This window comes from Scophthalmus maximus, chromosome 2, assembly GCF_022379125.1.
Source record: "Scophthalmus maximus strain ysfricsl-2021 chromosome 2, ASM2237912v1, whole genome shotgun sequence".
NCBI lineage: Eukaryota > Metazoa > Chordata > Actinopteri > Pleuronectiformes > Scophthalmidae > Scophthalmus > Scophthalmus maximus.
In genome coordinates, this window is record NC_061516.1 from 5413872 (window position 1) to 5434222 (window position 20351).

A 20351-nucleotide genomic window follows, 5' to 3' on the forward strand; every position below is an offset into this window, starting at 1 on the left:
TGCCCTGGTGCCCTGGAGCCCGGCTGCCCTGGTGTCCTGGTGCCCTGGAGCCCGGCTGCCCTGGTACCCTGGTGCCCGGCTGCCCTGGTGCCCTGGTGCCCTGATGCCCTGGTGCCCTGGTGCCCTGGTGCCCTGGTGCCCTGATGCACTGGTGCCCTGGTGCCCTGGTGCCCTGGAGCCCGGCTGCCCTGGTACCCTGGTGCCCGGCTGCCCTGGTGCCCGGCTGCCCTGGAGCCCTGGTGCCCGGTCCTTCATAACCAAACTCAAACTGTGTCAAATGTTTCCTTTTACAACAGGGATCGATGTATCGGCGAGTGAGTTTGATGGTTGTTCTCTCATTTCAGCGACTCAGCTGAAGCCAGATGAAGGCACACCAGAACTACCAGAGGGCCGAGTGAGGGTCCGCCTGCAGACAGATGGCTCGCTGCATGACGCGACGGAGTATGAAATCGAGAAGGTAGCGCAGTTCTGTTCCCCTCTGAATATACTTCTGTCTTCCGTTAAAGGGAACTACGATCTCATGCTGCAATGCAACAAAGTTCGGGACACCAAGGTCTCTGTGGACAACAATCCTTTTTGTTTGTTTGTTGTCTTGCTAATTTGGCTATCGGCATCCGGGTTCAAGTCTCTGGAGCTGTTGGTTTAAAGCTGGTATAAAGGCTTCATAACACATGGTTAATGTTGTGAGAGGGATTGTTTTAACTATCATCTTTTCCTGAACCCAAAGTTTGGTTTCCTAAACCCAACTAAGTCCTTTTCGGTGGTAAAACCAAACCAAACTGCCACAGAAACTTGAGTAAAATGAAAAATATAATGATTTAACTTTGTCTAAATAAGGATAACATCATCTTTTGACGTCACACAGGACTCTCAACTCATTCATCCACCACAACCTCTTCCCCAGTCAGACTTTGTCACTCTTTATAAGGGCTCAACTTCCCAATACCTCACTACCAAATAGTAGCATTTATATAAGAACCTCAATGCATCAGATGTGGTGCCATCCTGTATGTTGTACTTCTTTTTTTATTATGCATGCACACTTGGGGGAAACCTACAAAAGAATGCACATAATTAGCCATTTGGCTCTCTATATGGGTGTATATAGCCAAAAAGCTGCAAAAGGAAAAGAGTTTTTCCACCCACCAGTATCTTTACTTCATGATTAACTGATGTCTAGTTTTTTTCTTTTACAAGTTGTGAAAACACTGGATCCTACATCAGATCCATTAGGCAACTTGAAGCATCTTTTCATTATTGCCTGGGAAATCCAATACCACACGCCCAGATATAAAGACACTAGACTGTTTTCAGAGACTCAATGTGCAGATTTTGTAGCATCAACATATGCAACACTTTTTCAATAGAGGTGTTAAATCACAGCTGGAAGAGAAACACACCCCTGAATATACACATCTGTATATATATTGTCTTCCACAAAAACCTGTATTTTTATGTCCTTTTAAAGGGGCAGTAAGCGATTCTAGAGCAATGAACGCTTTGTAAAAATTTAGCGGATATTTCCTCACGGTCCGTTAGCTGTCGGTTCTTTAAATCGAAAAACAAAGAAAATGGTGCGGACCGCACCACACAATTCTGCGAGTGCAGTTTGTAAACATCACTCGTCGACACCTTAAGAGACGTGCTAGCGGGTGGTGCTGCAACTCTGTGGTTTTGACCTAGTGGTTAGTGCGTCGTTCTTCCACACCTTAAGTCACAGGTTCGCGGCCCGGCCAGAGCAGTAAAGTTCACGATAACAATAAAGACAAGCTTTTCCCAGAATCGCTTACTGCCCCTTTAAGTAAACTAACTCATTGAGCGGCTCCATGGACTCACAGTGTCGCCCCGTCCCTGCACAGTGTAACCCGTCAGAGCTGGATCTGTGTGAGGATCTGAGCGACCTGCAGAGCGTGAACGAGTGTGGCGTGCTCCACACACTGACCAGTCGGGCTAAAGCCAACATGCCGCTCACGCACGCAGGACCCAACCTGGTCAACTTCTGGCCTCCATTGCAGGCCCACAGCAAGGTGAGGTCATACTACCACAGTTCCATTGACCATTTTTAATCTGCCAATTAGTGTTTGTATTAATTACATAAATAACATGTCTACACAATGTCTTGATGGGTTTGACTGTCCAAAACCAAACAATGTTCAGTATATATTCATATTAGATGAGTACATGGCAGCAGGAAGTCCTCCAACTCATACGATGAACTATGTCGTACGTGGTAAAATCGACCAAATTGCCCGTTTCCTAAAATAGCGGCCTCTATTGGTGACAGGAGGTACGCCACAAATACTTTTCGCCTCAGAGCATTGTGGGCCGTTTGTTGCTTTACCAACGCATGGTTGATGAGCTTGTAAAGGTGAGGGATGAAGGTTAGGGTGAAAGGGTAGAGAATCAGCACGATTACTTTACAGAATATAAGCAAAGCCAATGAAGGTCCACCACTGACATCTAGTGGCCGTGTAGATAATGACAGGTGGAGTTCAGCGGTCTTTAAAACGACCACATAAGTCATAATGAGCTGCTTGAACAAACAACCAAACAATCTGGTTGTTTTTTGGTGGACAGTCAAATTCTTTGACATTTTGCTCAAAGAAAGACTTACTGAAAAAAAATATTAATCGATCGTCAGAAGCTGCATTTTTTCTGCAAATCAACAAATACTTTCATGTCCTGATCAATAGTTCACTTGATTGTTAACTATTTTTCAATAATCTTTTGTCAAAAATGTTGTAAAAGAAAAAAGATAATAATTATACCAACTAGCTGTTTATTTGTCATATACAAATGTTTGTTGATAAATGATTTGTAATAGATGATTAGTGTTAAAACAAATAACAACTGAACCATTCACAACTGTGTAAATATGATTTTGTCAAAAATGTGTTCATCATTAACTAATATACTTAGTAATTGATTATTATGAGTAGCTGGCGTTTGACCAATCAACTATTTTAGGTCTGCAAGTAATGATTATTTTCATAATCAGTTAATCCGGTGATTACTCAATTCATTGATTAGTAGTTCTGTCTATATATTCCCGGAGTGACGGCCTCAGATTTTTTGGTTTCCTCCGAGAAGCAGGTCCGAAACCCAAAGAGTTTCAGTTTCCAGTGATGGACACGTTGTCTGTCCATCAAATAATGAATCAATGATTCCTTTCCTGTCAGACCCCAAAGTCTCGGCGAGGGGAGTCACTGTGGGACGCCCCCCCTGCTCTGGCGGCCCTGGTCAAAAGAGTGTACGTGTCCATGGTGGGCACCCGGAGGGACCACAGCGTGTGCGCAGTGGGACGCAGCGGGACCGGCAAGACCACCGCATGTCAAACCTTCACGCACGCTCTCCTCAAACAAGCCGGGACCACTGGAGAGAACATCAGCGGTGAGCACAGAGGCATTCGGAGGACTCACGTCCGTACTCTGCAGATGGTTCAAATCCTTTTTTTTGTCCCCTTCCTGTCTCTGTCAGTGGAGCGTGTGCAGGCCATGTTCACCGTCCTGAGGTCCTTCGGCTGTGTGAGCTCCCAGCACAGTGACGCGTCGTCTCGATTCGCCACCATCTTCTCGCTGGACTTTAACCACGCTGGACAGGCCGCCGCTGGACACCTGCAGGCACGAAGCACACACACACACACACACGCACACACGCACACACACGCACGCACACACCCTGTTCCTTTTCCACCTTCTCACCCTCCGCGCTGTCCCCTGTCTCTCCATCAGACAATGATGCTGGACAAATGGAAAGTGTGTCAGAAGATCGCAGGAGAGAGCAACTTCCTGGTCTTCTCTCACATGCTGGCAGGACTCAGCACAGAGATGAGGTAATCTCCAGTGGCGGGAAGTAGATTCTCTCATGTACTGTACTAGTCGTATGGAAAAATATTACTTTTCACTCCACTTCCTTTATCTAAAAGCCGTAGTTACTAGTGACTTAATATTTTATTTATATAAATATATATATATATATATATATATATATATATATATATATATATATATATATATATATATATAAAACATTTTTAATGATTTGATTGTAATTGCTGAAAAGAGCTGGGTCTATAGTTGGGCCCCCTCTAATCCTCCTCACATGATTGCATGCCAATAAAATCTCTCAAGGAGACAAATTAGTATTTAAAATTTTAAATTTCCATGTCGGCAACCCCTCAGATTTATCTGGTGAACCTTTGGAGGGGTCTGACCCCTTGGTTGGGAACCACTGGACTAAATTATTCGAGAGTTTACTGCAAAAGTACTTTTCCTTCATCTGTACATTGCTGGTAAAACTTCTGTAAACTTACTTAAGCGGGTACTTTTTTACTTTACTCTACCGTAACTGAATATTTACTGTATATACTGTATGGTTGTGGTGATACTTTTACTTGCTCCACCACTGATACTCATACTTGCATAGTTGTAACTGATTGACATTCACATACGGCACAATCATATTCATCTGTTGTTAACTCTGCTGTTGACTCTTCATCAGGACAGAACTGCAGCTGCACCAGCTCCCCGAATCCAACTCTTTTGGTATTGTAAATCCCACCAAGGTACAGTAAGTGCAAGAGAAGCATGTGTGTGCGTGTGTGCGTGTGTGTGTGTGTGTGTGCGTGTGTGTGTGCGCCAACGTTCCAAGCAGCTGTGCGATGGAGAGGCGTTGTGTCCATTCTGCCTTGGCAGATGTTATGTTGTTATTAAGTCTTTAAAGAAAAGTGAAAGAAAGGACACGTACCTGATTATTGTTGGATGCAGGATTTGAAAATAGTTTTCAGGGTGTAGTTTTTGTGTTTTTTTCCACAATGCGGGTGCTAAATCGGTACTTTTAAAACGGTACTGGTGGCTACAAGTTGCCAGAACCGATACTCTTTTTCTTAAAGTATGTTTAAATATACAAATATAAAAGAGTGCAAAAACTCTAAACAAATTTAAAAGTAAAACTGAACCCAATTGCAGTCATTTAACACCAAATAGTTTCAGTGCTCAATACAGTAAATTACTCACGCTCCAACCTCACTCCCACACTGCGGCCGATGTCTTTGGCATGTGAGCATCAGCCGCTGTCCTAAACCTCCAAAGTCTGAAAGTTCAGCCTGACGAGGGAGCGACTGTCCGGTCGTGTAGCGTCCCGTGGCCAATGCCACGCGTTGCCAGAGCCGTGTAGGGAGAGAGTTGCCGCCACAGTTGGGTGTAATGTGAACGAGGCACGAGCGGCGTTGTCCTTTTTCGCAGAACAATATGATGTTACAGTGAGGTTGACCTTTTGCATAAAAATATCATCCCTCCATCAATCTACCCTATTAGACCCAGCCTTGACCTTTGACCTTTGACCTTTGACTACCAATATCTTACCAGTTCATCCTTGAGTCCGAGTGACAGTTTGCGCCAACTTTCAGGAAGTGCCACAATGGCAAGATGCTCTTCATTCTACATGTAAAAGGTAATACTCTGAGTTTACTTCTACATATAGTGCCCTCAGAGGCATGGCTTGTCCAAGGCCCCCAAGTTCAGAACCCGAGACTCTCTCGGCGCTGCGGCATTCTTGTGTGTTCTCAACCTTTCTGAGAACCGCTCCAGAAAAAAATGAAAATAGAAAGTGAGCCAAAATGGGTTCTGAAGAGGTGAAGTGAAGTGAAAATTCTCCACTTGAAGAGACTCCGGCTGCAGCGAAGGGAAGATGAGCTTCAGCTTTTCTTCCACCATATCAAGTGGCAGGTTTTCCCAGACAAATTGGACACAGGCACCATCTGTCTCTCCTCCCCGTCTGTCTGTCTGTCTGACCGTCTGTCCGTCTGTCTGTCCGTCTGTGCTCAGGTTGAGGAGAAACAGCGTGCGTCAGTTGCCTTCACCAAGCTGCTGACTGCCATGGAAACGCTGGGCTTCTCAGCCAGCGAGCAGAAGGCGATATGGCATGTCCTGGCTGCTATTTATCATCTCGGAGCTGCGGGGTGCTGCAAAGGTAACTCTCATTGGTCCTCGTCCTCATCCTCATCCTCATCGTCCTCATCATCAGTCCCACGGTGTTATCGGGCCTGCCAGACACACTTATGCATACACGTTTGTGTTTTTACACTTGTGAGGACATTTGTTAGCAATCACAGCTAAGCTTTAGCCCCAGCCTCTGCCTATTCTCCTATGTAAAATATATTTTTCTAAATTATAATTTTCAATGAAATACAAAGACCTGCCTTGTTTTAAATCTTGCTTCTAGCTCGGTCTTTGGTCCATGTCCATTATAAATTGATATTTAATTGTCTTTTATTGCATATTTAACATGTTGTTGGATTTACTGAGTTTCTCTTAAATATTTTCATCATCTTGCAATGAGTTTTTTTCGCTCCTTTATTCGCGTTTATATGTTGTGTCACTCCAGTCCACTGCAACAGTGGAGCATTTTCAAATGTTTCGTTTTTCTTTATGGCAAGAAATGAACTAAATAAGTACAAAATAAAGACAACTGTGTTAGTGAATCCTGATTGGTGCGCAGAAATACGCAGCATCACCTTTTTTTCCATCTGAACCCTGCCGAGACCCCGACAAAAGATGCGCATTTCTGAAATCTTTCCCAAAAGAATTACTTTTAAACGCTAGAGGGACATTGCTTGTTTATGTAGGACTCCTTTGCCAAAAGAAAGGTGACAATTGTCAGTCGACTTTCATCGCTGTGTCCTCTCTGTGCCCATCTTTCCTTTGCACAGTGGGCAGGAGGCAGTTTGTGAACTTCGACAGTGCTCAGGCGGCCAGCAGCGTCCTGGGCTGTGAGGGGGAGGAGCTTCAGACGGCCGTGTTCAAACATCACCTCCGGCAGCTGCTGCAGAGAGCCACCGGCGGCGGCAGAGAGAGAAGCGCCGCTGCCGAGCCCGACGAGGGTGAGGGGGCCAAGCTGTGGGGGGCGCGAACAGGACGTACCGGGGTGCAGTAGGCCCGAGGTCGAGGTCGTCCTGCAGGGAGCGGAGGCGCCGCTGTAGGCTGCCGGCGAAGATACACACCACTAGTGGGGCACGGGCAGGGCTGTGGCCTCATTTATTAATTTACTGAGTTGAGTTAATTTGCTCTTTAAGCGGAGCCATTTCTCAAGGAAACTCTAAAAAGACAAAATCTGCGTATGCACTGAACAACACTTACTTGATCATGCCAGAAATTTGCCCTCTGTTTTCAGTGTAACTTACCGCCATATGGTAAAGAATGACTAATCCTTTTTCCAACACAAGGGTCACCTTGTGTACGTGCCAGGGGATTTACCTGCCAAGGGACCATGAATGTCCGTGATTTGTTTGGACAAAGAAAGGAAGTGAAGCAAATTGAGCTTCACCGCCGCCACGCACGTGACCCTGGTCATCCAGTGGAACGCACGCAGAATGAGGAAAAACTGCCTCGAACGCTGTTTTCCACCTCCTTTTTTTTCCTTTGGTCCCCTGCAGGTCCCCGGATGACAGCGGCTCAGTGCGTCGAAGGAATGGCCGCAGGGCTCTATGAGGAACTCTTCACCGCCATAGTCTCACTCATCAACAGGTGCATGAGCGACAGGTCTGCACGCTGACTGTGCATCCGCGGGCCGTTCACAGACGGTGAATGTATTTCGACTGGAACAGTGATTTGATCGCAGCCCGTAAAAAGCTGCTAAAGTGACAGCACCAACACTAATACATGGGGGAACGACAACGCCCGTATCAAGATATACGTTTTCTTCTTCCACACCGAAACATGTGGTTTTCATAAATAGTGTGGATAGAGTTGGAGAGAAACATAGTCCATCCATTCCATCCATTTTCCTCCACTGTGACCGAGGTTTGTGTCGTGGTGGCAGCATGCTCAGCAGGGCGTCCCGGAAAATCGGCCTTCCAGCCTGCATTACTGCTGACCACCGCTGACGCCACACCGGTGTCCGTCTCCCGCTCCGTTCTCCCCTCACGTGTGAACCAAGACCCCCGGGTTGTTAAACTAAACCTTAACTTGGGGCAGCAAGTCGCCCCTCGCGTCCTCTATAATAGTGAAGGATAGATTATTTATCCCAAGCCGGGAGGTTCCGGTGAAACAGCAGCACGTTTCACACAGCACACTTTAAAAATATATACAATATCTACACAAATAAATGTAAAATATACAAATTGCAAAAAAATATAGAGAATAAGAATAATACATTTGAGCTAAGAAAAGAGAACTGGCTGCTGGCAGGGCAATGGTATCAATCTTCTCATCTGATTCTCTGCAAGAAATCAGGTGCCTTCAGGTTTTTTTTCCTACAACAGGCGAATAGTACAAGTCATCATTCATTCATCGTCTACCGCTTTATCCATTTAAGGGTCGCGGGGGGTCGCTGGAGCCAATCCCAGCTAACATTGGGCGAGAGGCAGGGTTCACCCTGGACAGGTCGCCAGCCTACCACAGGGCCACATACAGATACGGACAATCATTCACTCTCACATTCACACCTACGGTCAATTTAGAGTCTCCAATGAACCTAACCCCATTCTGCATGTCTTTGGAGTGTGGGAGGAAGCCGGAGAACCCGGAGAGAACCCACGCATACACGGGGAGAACATGCAAACTCCACACAGAAAGGCCCTGGTTGAACCGGGATTCGAACCCAGAACCTTCTTGCTGTGAGGCGAAGGTGCTAACCACTACACCACCGTGCAGCCCCCGAATAGTACAAGTGAAAAATTAAAATAAATTAAATAGGATCCTGTGACTGATCAATGTTCATTATTGTTAATTTTCACCATTGCATATTGTGTTGTACTTTGTAAAGGTTTGCATCAGTTATTTGTTCCAGAAGAAATTAAGCTTTGCAGTGTGTGTGTGTGTGTGTGTGTGTGTGTGTGTGTGTGTGTGTGTGTGTGTGTGTGTGTGTGTGTGTGTTTCAACTTAGATTCAGATCAGTTCTTGACTAAGTAGTGTGTTTTGGGTCTTTTGGATCTTCATTGATTCAGATGATTTTCCATGCAGCTTTACCAGCACAAAGCAGCCAGCAGCGGAACCATCTACAGTATCTACACACATCAGATACACACACACACAACACCCACACACACACAGTACGCTGAATATGACGAGGGATCTGTTTCGTCGGCAGGGCTCTGAGCGCCAAGCAGCTGACGTTGGCGTCCGTGATGGTGGTGGACACGCCGGGCATGAGGAACCCGAGGCACGCCGCAGAGGAGAGAGGCGCCGGCTGGTCCGAGCTCTGCCACAACTACCTGCAGGAGAGGCTTCTGGAGCACCACCACACACACACCTTCCGACACACACTGGAGCGATATGCACAGGTAACAGAATGTAAATCCAACTCAACTCAAAGAAAAGTAAAGGTCCTGCTTTCAAATAAAACATATTATTGGCAAAATACACGAAAAAGCCATACTTTTATATTTGATGATGGTGTTTTTTGTGTGTAAAAATCTGAATCCTCAAAGTAACACGTAATTGTAGCACACAGAACGTAGAGGAGTAAAAAAGTAGCGTAGGGCAGTTGAATTATCGAGAATCCGCAAGAAGTGCTACGTCAAAATATATTTTTGGAGTAAAGTTGTAGCGGGAATGTGTTTAGTCACCTTTCAACTTAATTTTATGATGAATGAATGAATTTTATCGAGTAACAGAAATGCAGGTATGATCATTGCAGTGATTTCATTAAGGCAGCTCATTGGATGGCAGCGGGGGGCAACTTTTAAAAACCTGACATACAGATCTGATGAATGTAAATCTAAAAAAAATATTCTGGGTGTCCATTTTAGGGCTTAATGCAAATTATTACAAATACTTAATACAAACACATTGTCATTATGTAATACTTAATCCCCCTCCTGGATTTACCTCCTCATATTCAGCTGTTGTCAGTATGAAGCGCCGTCCACAGCCCCGCACGTGTGTTGTCTGTTACAGGAGCAGATCCCGGTGGAGTTGGAGTGTCCGGAGAGCAGCCCGGCTGAGGTGGTGTCGGCCATCGACCAGGCGCCTCCGCAGGTACACGACCAGCGCTGACTCAAAACCAAAAGCCATTCTATTATGCCGTTGAAGTATATTTTGGATTTGAGGTTTTGGAGAGTTGGATTTTGTTTATTTAAGTCTGGATTTTGGGACCTTAGTTATTAGGTTATTAGCTTCATTTGGGTCCTGCTCCTTAAAACCCGTGACACGGAAACCTAACTATACTATTTAACTATAGTAAAAATATACTTTATTGTTGATTTAAATGGCTACCACCTAATGTCAAATATATTTTACCCAATGTAAAATAACAGATAAAAGAAGAATTTACTATAATTTGACCCCCTTGACGGCGCCACTGGAAGACGTAGGGCGATGTTTTTCTGTCCCGCCCACTACGATAGTGAAATATGAGTGAGCGAGCAGTAACCTTATTGCTGCCTAGAGACAACAACAACAACTGAATCTGAATGGTTTACTCTATTTTCAAGGGTTTAGGTCACTTAAACTGTTATTTCCGAAGAAAACTTGATTCAAAATCAGCCCAAAATTTTTAATTAAATTAAAAGAGATGATTATCATTAATTGAAATGTGTTAAATATGACATTTAAAAATGCTCACATAAAGGTTGGACTGAGAGCTACAGCCACATGCCCTGACGTTACTCTCCATACAGTATACACTACGTGTACAACCCATCTGTAATGTTTGGGGTTATTCTTTGTTGAATCTGTTGAATGTCTTGTGGAGCTTTGTAAGTGAAGGATTCAACTAAAATCTCGAAAGAGATTAACCCTAAACTTTACATAGCTTCTGGTCCAGGTTATTGTGGGCTGTGCGCGGACTGGGAGGAGCACCTCCACTTTCTCAGCATGTTCATCAGTAAATGTAGATTTTGTGTTGCAGCATGAATCACATACTGTAGTGGAAATCCTTACTTACCTTTCTTTCTTGCCACACCATCCACCACTTTTGTGCTAATCCTACAGTGTGTGTGTGTGTGTGTGTGTGTGTGTGTGTGTGTCTGTTTAAGGTCCGGGCGGCAGATGGAGACCCCAGAGGTCTGTTGTGGGTTCTGGATGAGGAGATGGTGACACCAGATTCCAGTGAGAGCAGCGCCCTGGGGAGAGTCTGCCAGTACTACGGCAACACGGGTACAAAAGCTCGCAACGCGCGCACAAATGCCGAGTCGCTCCCGGAGTGTGTGGAGAGCGCGTGGACTTAAAAAAAAGAAGACAAAAGAAAGTGTTAATTCGGCGTTGTGTCTTGTGAACATGTGTGCCCCTGCAGTACGTCAGTGTGAGCAGCCGCTGCAGTGTGAGGTGAACCACCTGATGGGCTGCGACCCGGTCCGCTACGACATGACTGGATGGTTCGGTCTGATCCAGAACAACCCATCTGCTCTCAACGCCATCTGTGTGCTCCAAAACTCCTCCATGTGAGTCTGCCTGAAGGCCCCGGGGGCAGATAGCTGCGTAGTTGGCTCTCGTGGCCGGAGTGGCCTGGCGAATAGCAAGATTTACATGTCGACCCGAAGGCTGCGGTGCATGGTCATACAGTGTGTAGTTGCCATAAGGCTTTAGGGGTTGTGAAGTTTACCATTACCATGGATTCATAGACTATCAATGGATTGCTGTGATACTGGAGAGAACTTCAAAACGTGATGATGCTCAGACAAGTTCTGGAGTTATAAGGAGTGTTGAAGCACATTCAATCCAATGGGGCTCGGTCGGTATGTCTGTTAAATAGTCCGATTTTCGGAATGTAAGCAAATCGCTGTGCACATTTACACATCTCTGCACATATGTACACAGCTCTGTACACATTGACACATCGCATTTGTGCAGTTAGGTGATATGAGCACCGCGTCTGTGGAATCCGGCCGTAAAACAAAGATGTTCTTTCCTGTCAAATGCGACGACCAAATCCCCAAATCCTCCCATCTTCCGCAGAGGCGTGGTGAAGGCCTTGTTCACCCCCAGGATCACTCTCCCCCCTCTGTGTCGAGGTCTGGGGGGGTTGGAGGGCGGCAGCCAGCGCTCTCTGCAGAGGAACGGCACCATCAGGAAGACGTTCAGTGGCGGGATGGCGGCCGTACGCAGGCACTCGCAGTGTATTGCAGTGAAACTACAGGCTGTAAGTGCACCACTGCGGGCATTTTCAAGTGGGAAATATTTCCAGAGGCGTCGGTGGATTTAGTCTCTCTCTCTCTCTCTCCTCCTCACTGTAACCCCCCTGTAAGGATGCTCTGGTGAACCTGATTCGCCGAGCCAGGCCGGTGTTCCTGCAGTGCGTGAGAGCAAAGACAGACGGTGGAAGTTTTGACATCCCGGCTCTGAGGGTCCAGCTGCACTCCACACAGATCCTGCAGGCGCTGCAGCTCTACCGCACAGGTCAGCACAATCACGCCGGTGACACTCGGTTTAGCCGTTTAAGCAGTTTATAAAGAACAAATGAATTATTCAAAGCACACCATAATATATAGAATCCCAGAGGTGTCACAGGATAAAAAAAAATGTTTGCGCATGATTTAATAACTCATGCTGTTTGGATGAATCACTCAGTGCTCTTGATTCTGAGTAACTTATCACCTTTGTGGCATTAGTCCTGTCTTTCCTGTGGCCTTCACACTCTCTATGGATTATTCTGGATGTACGTAGTGAGGTTGTCTTCTTGATGTTGTTCTTAAATATGTGCATATGCTTTTGGTTGTGGCGGTTAAACACAATATTGCGTTATGTTTGAATTCCCAAAAAATAGGCTGGTTTTGAGGCTGCAGATCTCCACCGCTTCACAAAAATTCATAAACTTTTTGTTATCTTTTTTGTCACGGACAGGAGACATTATGTATGACATGCTACTCATTTGAGACAATCAGACTAAATTATGTGCAATCATTTCTTTTGTTTTTTTCTCCATGAAACCTCCCGCGCTACCTTCCTAATGTTGTTGCAAGTGGATTTGAGGACATATTTTAGTCTTTGTTAATGCCTTTGACAACAGTTACAGTATAACTAATCATATAATATCATATGTAACATGTGTCAACAGTTAATGAATGATTGATGAGGACGGCAAAATGCAGCTGTTTTTTTTATAGTTAATAATGTAGAATTGAACATGGACAAATTCTTACACATGAAGACATGTTTAATAATATTAATGTTATCAAGTAAATAATAATATAATAAATAATGTTAAGTCAAATAGATATAGTTATGATAAATAATAATTATGGCATTAATATATTGATTAATTCTATAGCTTGGTGAATATATAAAGACATTCCATATCAAATATTCAGGTTATATGATCATTATAGATGATGAAATATAGACAGAGAAATTTAAAAATGTCTTAATATTCATAGTTAAAACTACATAACATAAATTTTTCATATACTGCTAAAAAGGCTGGACATATAGGGTTGAAATAAAATAGTTTGCTAAAACTGTAGAATGGTGGTTATTTGTTCGTTAAACGATTTTTGAATGTGGATATGAAAATTGAAATCAAACCCACTAACCTGAGAAGCACAGACAGCCCCACACAACCTCTTGGTGGGATACGGATACTTCACACGCCATTTAGGTCCACGCTCCACTTTTCCTCCATAAATTCTGACTATTTTTATCTGGACTGGCGTAGTGCAGCTGGGAGGCGAGTCAATGAACCACTGCCTGAGGGTAATAGATTATATGATTAAAGTTGTAGTGCCGGTCTGGGGCCAGTTTTTAATTTAGCTCAAGAAAAAACACTTATTAGAAACTAAAATGATATATTTGGAAGTAAATGAATGATAGTTATGTAATAAGCATCATGTCCAGCTGCTGATTTATAGCAATCCATACCCCCCTTTTTTAATCCACCACGGGTGATGTGTCCCCCAACAATCTAGGCCTATAACAGCATAACTAGGAGCTGGTCTAACGCAGACCTGAGACAACCTTTCACTATACTGTAAGCTTCATCAAAAAGGAAAGTCATAAGCCTACTCTTAGTAGAGAGGATGTCTGCCTCCAGAACTTAAAACTGGGAGATGATTCCACAGGAGAGGAGCTTGATAGCCGAAGGCTCTGGCTGCCGCTCTACTTGAAGAGTCTTGAGGGACCATGAGCCCTGCATTCTGGAATCACAGCGCTTCAGTGGGGTAATATGACACCATGAGTTCTTTAAGGCACCATGGTGCCGCACCATTAAGGGCTTTGTAGGTGAGGGGGAGAATTTTAAATCCCATTCTAAATTTAACAGGAAGCCAATGTGATGCTAATCCAGGAGAAATGGGATCTCCTTCCCTGTTTTTTTGTCAGGAGAGATGCTGCAGCAGCATGAGCTCTTAGCACAGCAGGGCCTAATGGTTTCTACTGTAATACTTAGTGGATGGGATTTTGTGGCAGAGAGATATAGACAGTCAATGAGGAAGCCGAAATTACCAAAAGAAAATTTAAAAAAACAACAACATGCCATTATCATTAAAATATAATGTGTAGCTGTAAATTTGAAAACTGAAGAAATCTGTCATTTCAATCAAGGTAAAGTTCACGTTTACCTTGAATGCAAGTGTTTAATTTGGTCCACTGTTAATGGCATCATATGCCCTTTGCACGTGTCAGTGTTGTGTTCCTCTGCCCGACGAGTGAAAATATAGACAATATATCATAACCATTTCTTTTGTGTTTTTGTGGAAAGGGTTGGACTCCAAGTGCAGAACAACAAGTAACTAATGCCAAGTAAATAATGAATTGATCCGGTGCAGGAGTCTTATAGTCTTTGGGTTTGAGCGTATTACTGAGATATTCTGAGATTACAAAGTGGGAGTCCAGGCAGAGTTGCAGGCAGAGATCCACAATGGAGCATGCGATGAGGGAGGCTGCCTGAGCATGGCTGATTATTATTTGGGCAGGTGAGTGATCAAAGACTAAAGCAGGTTAGGTTCAGACGGACAGGCCGAATCATGTATAACCGCAGGTAGGGGGACGATCTGGCAGAGTCTACTGTAGTTGGTTGGCTGGTCCCTAAGTAGTGCTGTGGCTTGTGGTCTTGACTGCATACTGAAACTGACATAATGTGCAGGAGTCTTGGCAGGAGATCACGAAACCAGAGGCCATGCCCAGCCAGGAAGATGTGGCTGTGTCCCAATTCAGGTGCCGCCTCCATCCGAGGACATAGCGGCCGACCGAGGCCACCTGCCGACGTCGGCCTCGTAGACCGCGACGGCCGAACCAAAATGACACAGATGAGGGACTTGATTGCCGGACGAGGAACATGGACGGTATAGAAATGGGACGTAGACTCTGGATCAAGAAAATGAAGCCAATGCGGAAGTGCCTAAAATCTCAAATGACCGGCAGAGGGCGACTCCACTGGTTGCAAAAATAAGTCCGTTTTTTATAGAAGCCTATGAGAAAATGATTCTAATTCTCACTGGATTGATGGCGTCACTAAAACATTTTCCTCAGTATTTGACAGCATGATCTCATTTAGTAAATTATGGTCCTGTGTAGAGCAAAACAGACGATGAAGCACGGTATGCATTGGGACGTGGATGCTGTGTGATTGACACCTAGTACTATCCAACGGGTGCAGGTCACAGAGGTGTAGGTGGACGTGCAGTGTCCTCGAGCTCTCAGTCAGGCCCAACGCCAGGCTTCTCCCAATATGGTTACTTCTGTTTTACAGAAAACTAAGAAGACGCCGGACAACATGCCAAAACCCTAGGCTTCGAAATGGCAGCTCACAAACCAAACTCTTGTTATTGTTTTGATTGAGAGACTAGAAAATGAACAGTAACAGAGGCTCAAGAAGAGCCATGAAGTCAGCGTTTGCCAACATTATCCACTCCACGAGTAAGACTAGAGCAGCAAAACAAACCCGTCGGTGTGTTCAAGTTTCTCTTGTTGGTTAAAAATTCATGTTCAAGATTGTACTTTTTTCCTCTTTCCAAAGTTACACAGTCTTGAGTTATGTGAGGAAGTACGAGTTGACAACAATGTATTGTATGTGCCTGCGATCTAAGGTAAAATAAGATATTGATCACCACGGGGGGAAATTCAGGTGTTGCGGCAGCACACTGACAGACAGATACAGAAATTGTTGGGAGGGGGTAGAGCACGGTGTGGCGCAAGGGCAGGCTGGAGAGTAAAGCCAGCAGGGAATGCTGGGGTGAGGGCGAATTGTCAAATTGGCTATGGAAGTTTCCTAAATCTTGAAGACACCTGGAAGTATTTGATCAGCAGCCATGATAAGAGCTGTTCGGATTCTCTAAATTCATAGGAAAGGAGCTTCAATGCTTCTTTTCCTATCTCCTTTAGCATAGGGTAGCTATGGAGCTTCCTATATGAAAGGTAAGGAGATATAGACGCCCTACTACACTACTGTCTGATGGGTATATATAATCTTCCGATGTGTCTCTGCGAGGTCCACGTCTTCATACCGCCAGTGGGGACCATGCTGAGTGCCGCCCGTGGCTGCCTTGACGTCACCTTGGCGTCACAGCCCAGTCGTGACAGAAAAAACTACCGCTCCTCAAACCACAGAAGGGCTGCATGTGTAGAGATATTGATTTCTTTGCCGCTGCATGTTCCGGTTCGCCTATTAAGATGATCATACTCCCCATCGCCCAGAGATTCACTCTAACCCAATAAATGGAAGATCAGCGATCTGAATGGCTGGCATTTGTATGGTATGACCACATATTAACACATAATCTCAAGATTATTTAACATTAACATCAGAAAAGCTAAATAAACATACTTCTTTTCATGGTTAATTTCTCACAGTTCTACTTTTTAATTTCAAAATTTGATGGAAAACACTTAGAATCAAGTGAATTTTTTTGGCCTCCCCTATGGCACTGCTCTTTATTACCTACTGTCTCCTTTTGTGGTCTTCATGTACAGTAAATCTTCTCTTCATTTGTCTTCTGTGCCGCTGAAGTTCCTGCGGGGATCAGTAAAGATTCATCTCACAGACCAGCTGTGTTTTCATCCTCAAAGTTACATTACAATACCTTACACACGTCGGTGATGTCTCTTAGCAACCACCGTCCAATATCCGATGATTCATTTACAACTGCGTGCCTTCATTGGCTCGCCTAGCTTACTAAATACATAAGTCAGATTCTCACCCGGGTCATGGCACCGTATCAGCTGCGTTTTCAGTAATTGATAACATTGCCTCCTTCATGGATAAAAAAATACTTCTGTGCCGCCCTCTTTATCGATTGATCAAATGAATCAATTAAATCCGACTCCACTAACTACAATCTATATGTCAAGATGAAGCAACAGTTAATTGGTTCCACTCTTACCTCACAGAGAGAACTCAGGCTGTCGTTGCTGATGCTATCTAACCATCCAAAACGGTGTGCCACAGGGGTCTGTCCTCGGTCCACTGCACCAAACTCCTAATCTCCTGATGCTATTTTAAATCTCCCAGCCTCTGCTCCAGCCCAGGCCCCGAGTCATACTGTCAGCCTTTGATGAATTAGAACTAGCACTCATTAAACACGAGACCAAGTGCGAGGTATTCTCCACCTCCACTGGAAAATCCCGCCATTAAAACTTTTAATGACAGCCATGTTACTCGGGCTGGGTTATTACAAACACTCGGCCCCATCAACACTTCATCAGTTAGAGTCTGTATGTCACAATGCTGCATCACAAACCGCAAATTCCGTACTCATCGTTGTTCTCTGTGCCAGTTGGATGGATTTCTTTACAGGCAAGACGAAACATGGATATCGTCTAAAGCTCTACTGTTGAAGCTTCCAAACTTCCTAACAAATCTCCTCTCATTTAAATCTAGTAACTAGACAATCCAGTGTTTATCCAACCCGATATCCCACATGGGAGCACAAACCTTGGCCGGTACTACGCACCTTTTAAATGGAACGAGCTGCACGCTAGAGTCCCTCATTCCTGTCGGGAGTTTTTGTAGCTTCTTTATCTGATGGTTTCCAAGATTCAGGTGATCGTTTTTTAATAATTCTTTGTGGTGTCGTTCCTGAGTGTTTTGCCGTTTTGTTGTTGTGAATATTTTTTTTGTTCTCAGATCTCTCTTGAGAAATAAATTCTCTAACCGTTACAGATGTTGGCGCGCATTTTGAAAAACAAAATCTGGTTCTAAGATCTGGATTCCGTTCTCTGTCCGCTTCTCTGTCGCAGGTTATCCCGAGCACATGACTCTGAGCGACTTCAGGTGTCACTTCCAGGCGCTGTCCCCTCCAATCATGAAACGTTACGCCTCAATGTTTGTCAGCCACGATGAGAGAAAGGTCAGGTGGCCCATCCTGGCGGCTCGCGCCCTCGCACAAATGCCACGTCAGGTGTCCTCAGTTCAGATGATGATGAGTTGTTCTCCCTCTCTCCCTCACATCTCAGGCGGTGGAGGAGCTGCTGGTTGAGTTGGACCTGGTGAAGAAGAGCACTGTCATCGGTGCCAGCAGGGTGAGAACGTGTTTTGAACACGCCGCCAATCAGGACAGCAGAACGTGAATCCAGCTCATGTGACTCAGGGGTCTTCTTCCTGCCGTGTCTCAGGTGTTTATGAAGCGAGGCGTGCTGCGCTACCTGGAGCAGCAGAGGGACCAGCAGGTCACTGGCTGGTTGTTGTATCTACAAGCGGCCTGCTTGGGTCACCTGGCCCGTCAGAAGTACCGCAGACTCAAGGTTAGTGCCTGATGGTGCCATCATTGACACAGTGACGCACTGCTGGTTCTGATGTTATCTGCTGCGTATGAATACTTCTGATGGAATGAACTCTGTAACACTGATCGTTACTAAAATGTTTTTTTTTGTTTTGTCATTTCGGGGATCAGAGTTGCTACATGTTAAATAGACATTGTTAGCATTGAGCTCTGTTGATTGATTGAAATTATAATAATAACAAAAATTTGAACTCAGTTTTACCAAGATTTTTTATGTCCAAGCAAGCATGTTAAACGTGCTTCAAATTGAGCTGTTAATGCATGTTTGTGTGTGTGTGTGTGTGTGTGTGTGGTCTCCAGGTGCAGCAGATGGCGGTCAGCTGCCTGCAGAGGAACCTGCGGGCTCTTAGGGTCGTGGCCAAGTGGAGCTGGTGGAAACTTTTCTGTCGAGTTCGTCCTCTTCTCGACGTCAACATGGACAACGAGAGGCTCAGGACCAAAGAGGTACACACACACACACACACACACACACACACACACACACACACACGTACACAATGAACACGACACATTGGATGAGTGAAAGGTATTTTAGTATTTCAGAAATATTAAGTCCACTGCCAGGTACGACCTCTGTGAGCGCTGCTCATAAAAAAAAGGGTTCGGTGGTAAATATTGGTAGCAAACAGTTCATGAAACAAATATTCTGAGGTGGGATTTAAAAGAGAGCGACAGTCGCTGTGAGACGCTCTTCTCCTTTTCGTCAGGACGAGGTATCAGCTCTGAGACGACGCCTGGAGAAATCAGAGAAGGAGAGGAACGAGCTGAGGCAGACAGCAGACATCCTGGAGACCAAGGTCTGTGCTGCAACATCACACACACACTCACACACGTCCAAACACACACACACACACACGCACTGTTCATGCTGTGTGATCTATGCGAGCAGGTTACAGCTGTGACGTCTGAGCTAAGCGACGAGCGTTTCCGTGGCGATGCGGTGGGACAGGCTCTGGATGTGGAGAGGGCAGAAAGACTTCGACTCAGCCGGGAGAACAAAGAGCTACAGGTAGACGGACAAGTAATCTGTTACTCACTCCTCAGTAAAACAAGTCGCTCCTGAAAGTGACAAAGCCTCCTGGGGGGGTGGGGGGGGGTGGTGAGTCATCACATCGCTTGTTTTAATGTGTCTGTTCACCAATCCTGAAACCATTACATCCGCTCTACTGTCAAACATGACTTTCTCCTCGAACGTCAGGCTCGCGTAGACCAGTGCAAAGTCGCCATGGAAACGCTGGAGAAGCAGCTGGAGGAGGAGAAACAGAAAGCTCAAATGGCCGAGAGTCAGAGAGCAGCGGCGACAGGTAAAGGACTCTGCACGTCCACAGTTGCCAGAGGTAGCGAAGAAGGGTTGTGGAGGGGTTCTGCTGAATGAGACAAAAAGAGGATTTGTTAACTTAAATGGCAACAATCAACTTTTTTTTTGCATTATCCTGAATAGCTCTTTTTTTTTAAGGTTCGCTCATGTTCATGTTCTAAGTCAGGTTCAGCTATTTCTACAAACTGCACGAAGTCGTCGGGCCTCAGGTGTTGCTCTAAATTACTGCAACGTTTCAGCATGTGCAGTGTCGAGTGATAAATATAAACAGAGATAAATACTAGGGATGGCCCGATGCGATATTCCATATCGGTATTGGGCAATATTGGCCAAAATGACTGGATCGGATATCGGAATAAATAAGAATTAAAATCCGAACCGATA

At 45.0% G+C, this 20351-nt stretch overlaps 1 protein-coding gene across 3 annotated transcripts in view; it reads left to right on the plus strand.

Moving 5' to 3' along the window:
• The window catches only part of LOC118301338 (unconventional myosin-XVIIIb-like), a 49491-nt gene that overhangs the window by 11616 nt on the left and 17524 nt on the right, over window positions 1-20351 (plus strand). For all 3 annotated transcript variants that reach the window (XM_035626753.2, XM_035626751.2, XM_035626752.2), the window contains exons 5-26: window positions 345-457; window positions 1860-2027; window positions 3180-3390; window positions 3478-3620; window positions 3732-3832; window positions 4501-4564; window positions 5826-5970; window positions 6710-6880; window positions 7433-7523; window positions 9088-9280; window positions 9897-9977; window positions 10976-11096; window positions 11233-11380; window positions 11895-12078; window positions 12185-12335; window positions 18108-18217; window positions 18324-18389; window positions 18483-18611; window positions 18950-19093; window positions 19357-19446; window positions 19539-19658; window positions 19848-19953. In XM_035626753.2, the coding sequence (XP_035482646.2) occupies window positions 345-457; window positions 1860-2027; window positions 3180-3390; window positions 3478-3620; window positions 3732-3832; window positions 4501-4564; window positions 5826-5970; window positions 6710-6880; window positions 7433-7523; window positions 9088-9280; window positions 9897-9977; window positions 10976-11096; window positions 11233-11380; window positions 11895-12078; window positions 12185-12335; window positions 18108-18217; window positions 18324-18389; window positions 18483-18611; window positions 18950-19093; window positions 19357-19446; window positions 19539-19658; window positions 19848-19953 (2850 nt within the window). The remainder of the gene's footprint in view (window positions 1-344; window positions 458-1859; window positions 2028-3179; window positions 3391-3477; window positions 3621-3731; window positions 3833-4500; window positions 4565-5825; window positions 5971-6709; window positions 6881-7432; window positions 7524-9087; window positions 9281-9896; window positions 9978-10975; window positions 11097-11232; window positions 11381-11894; window positions 12079-12184; window positions 12336-18107; window positions 18218-18323; window positions 18390-18482; window positions 18612-18949; window positions 19094-19356; window positions 19447-19538; window positions 19659-19847; window positions 19954-20351) is intronic.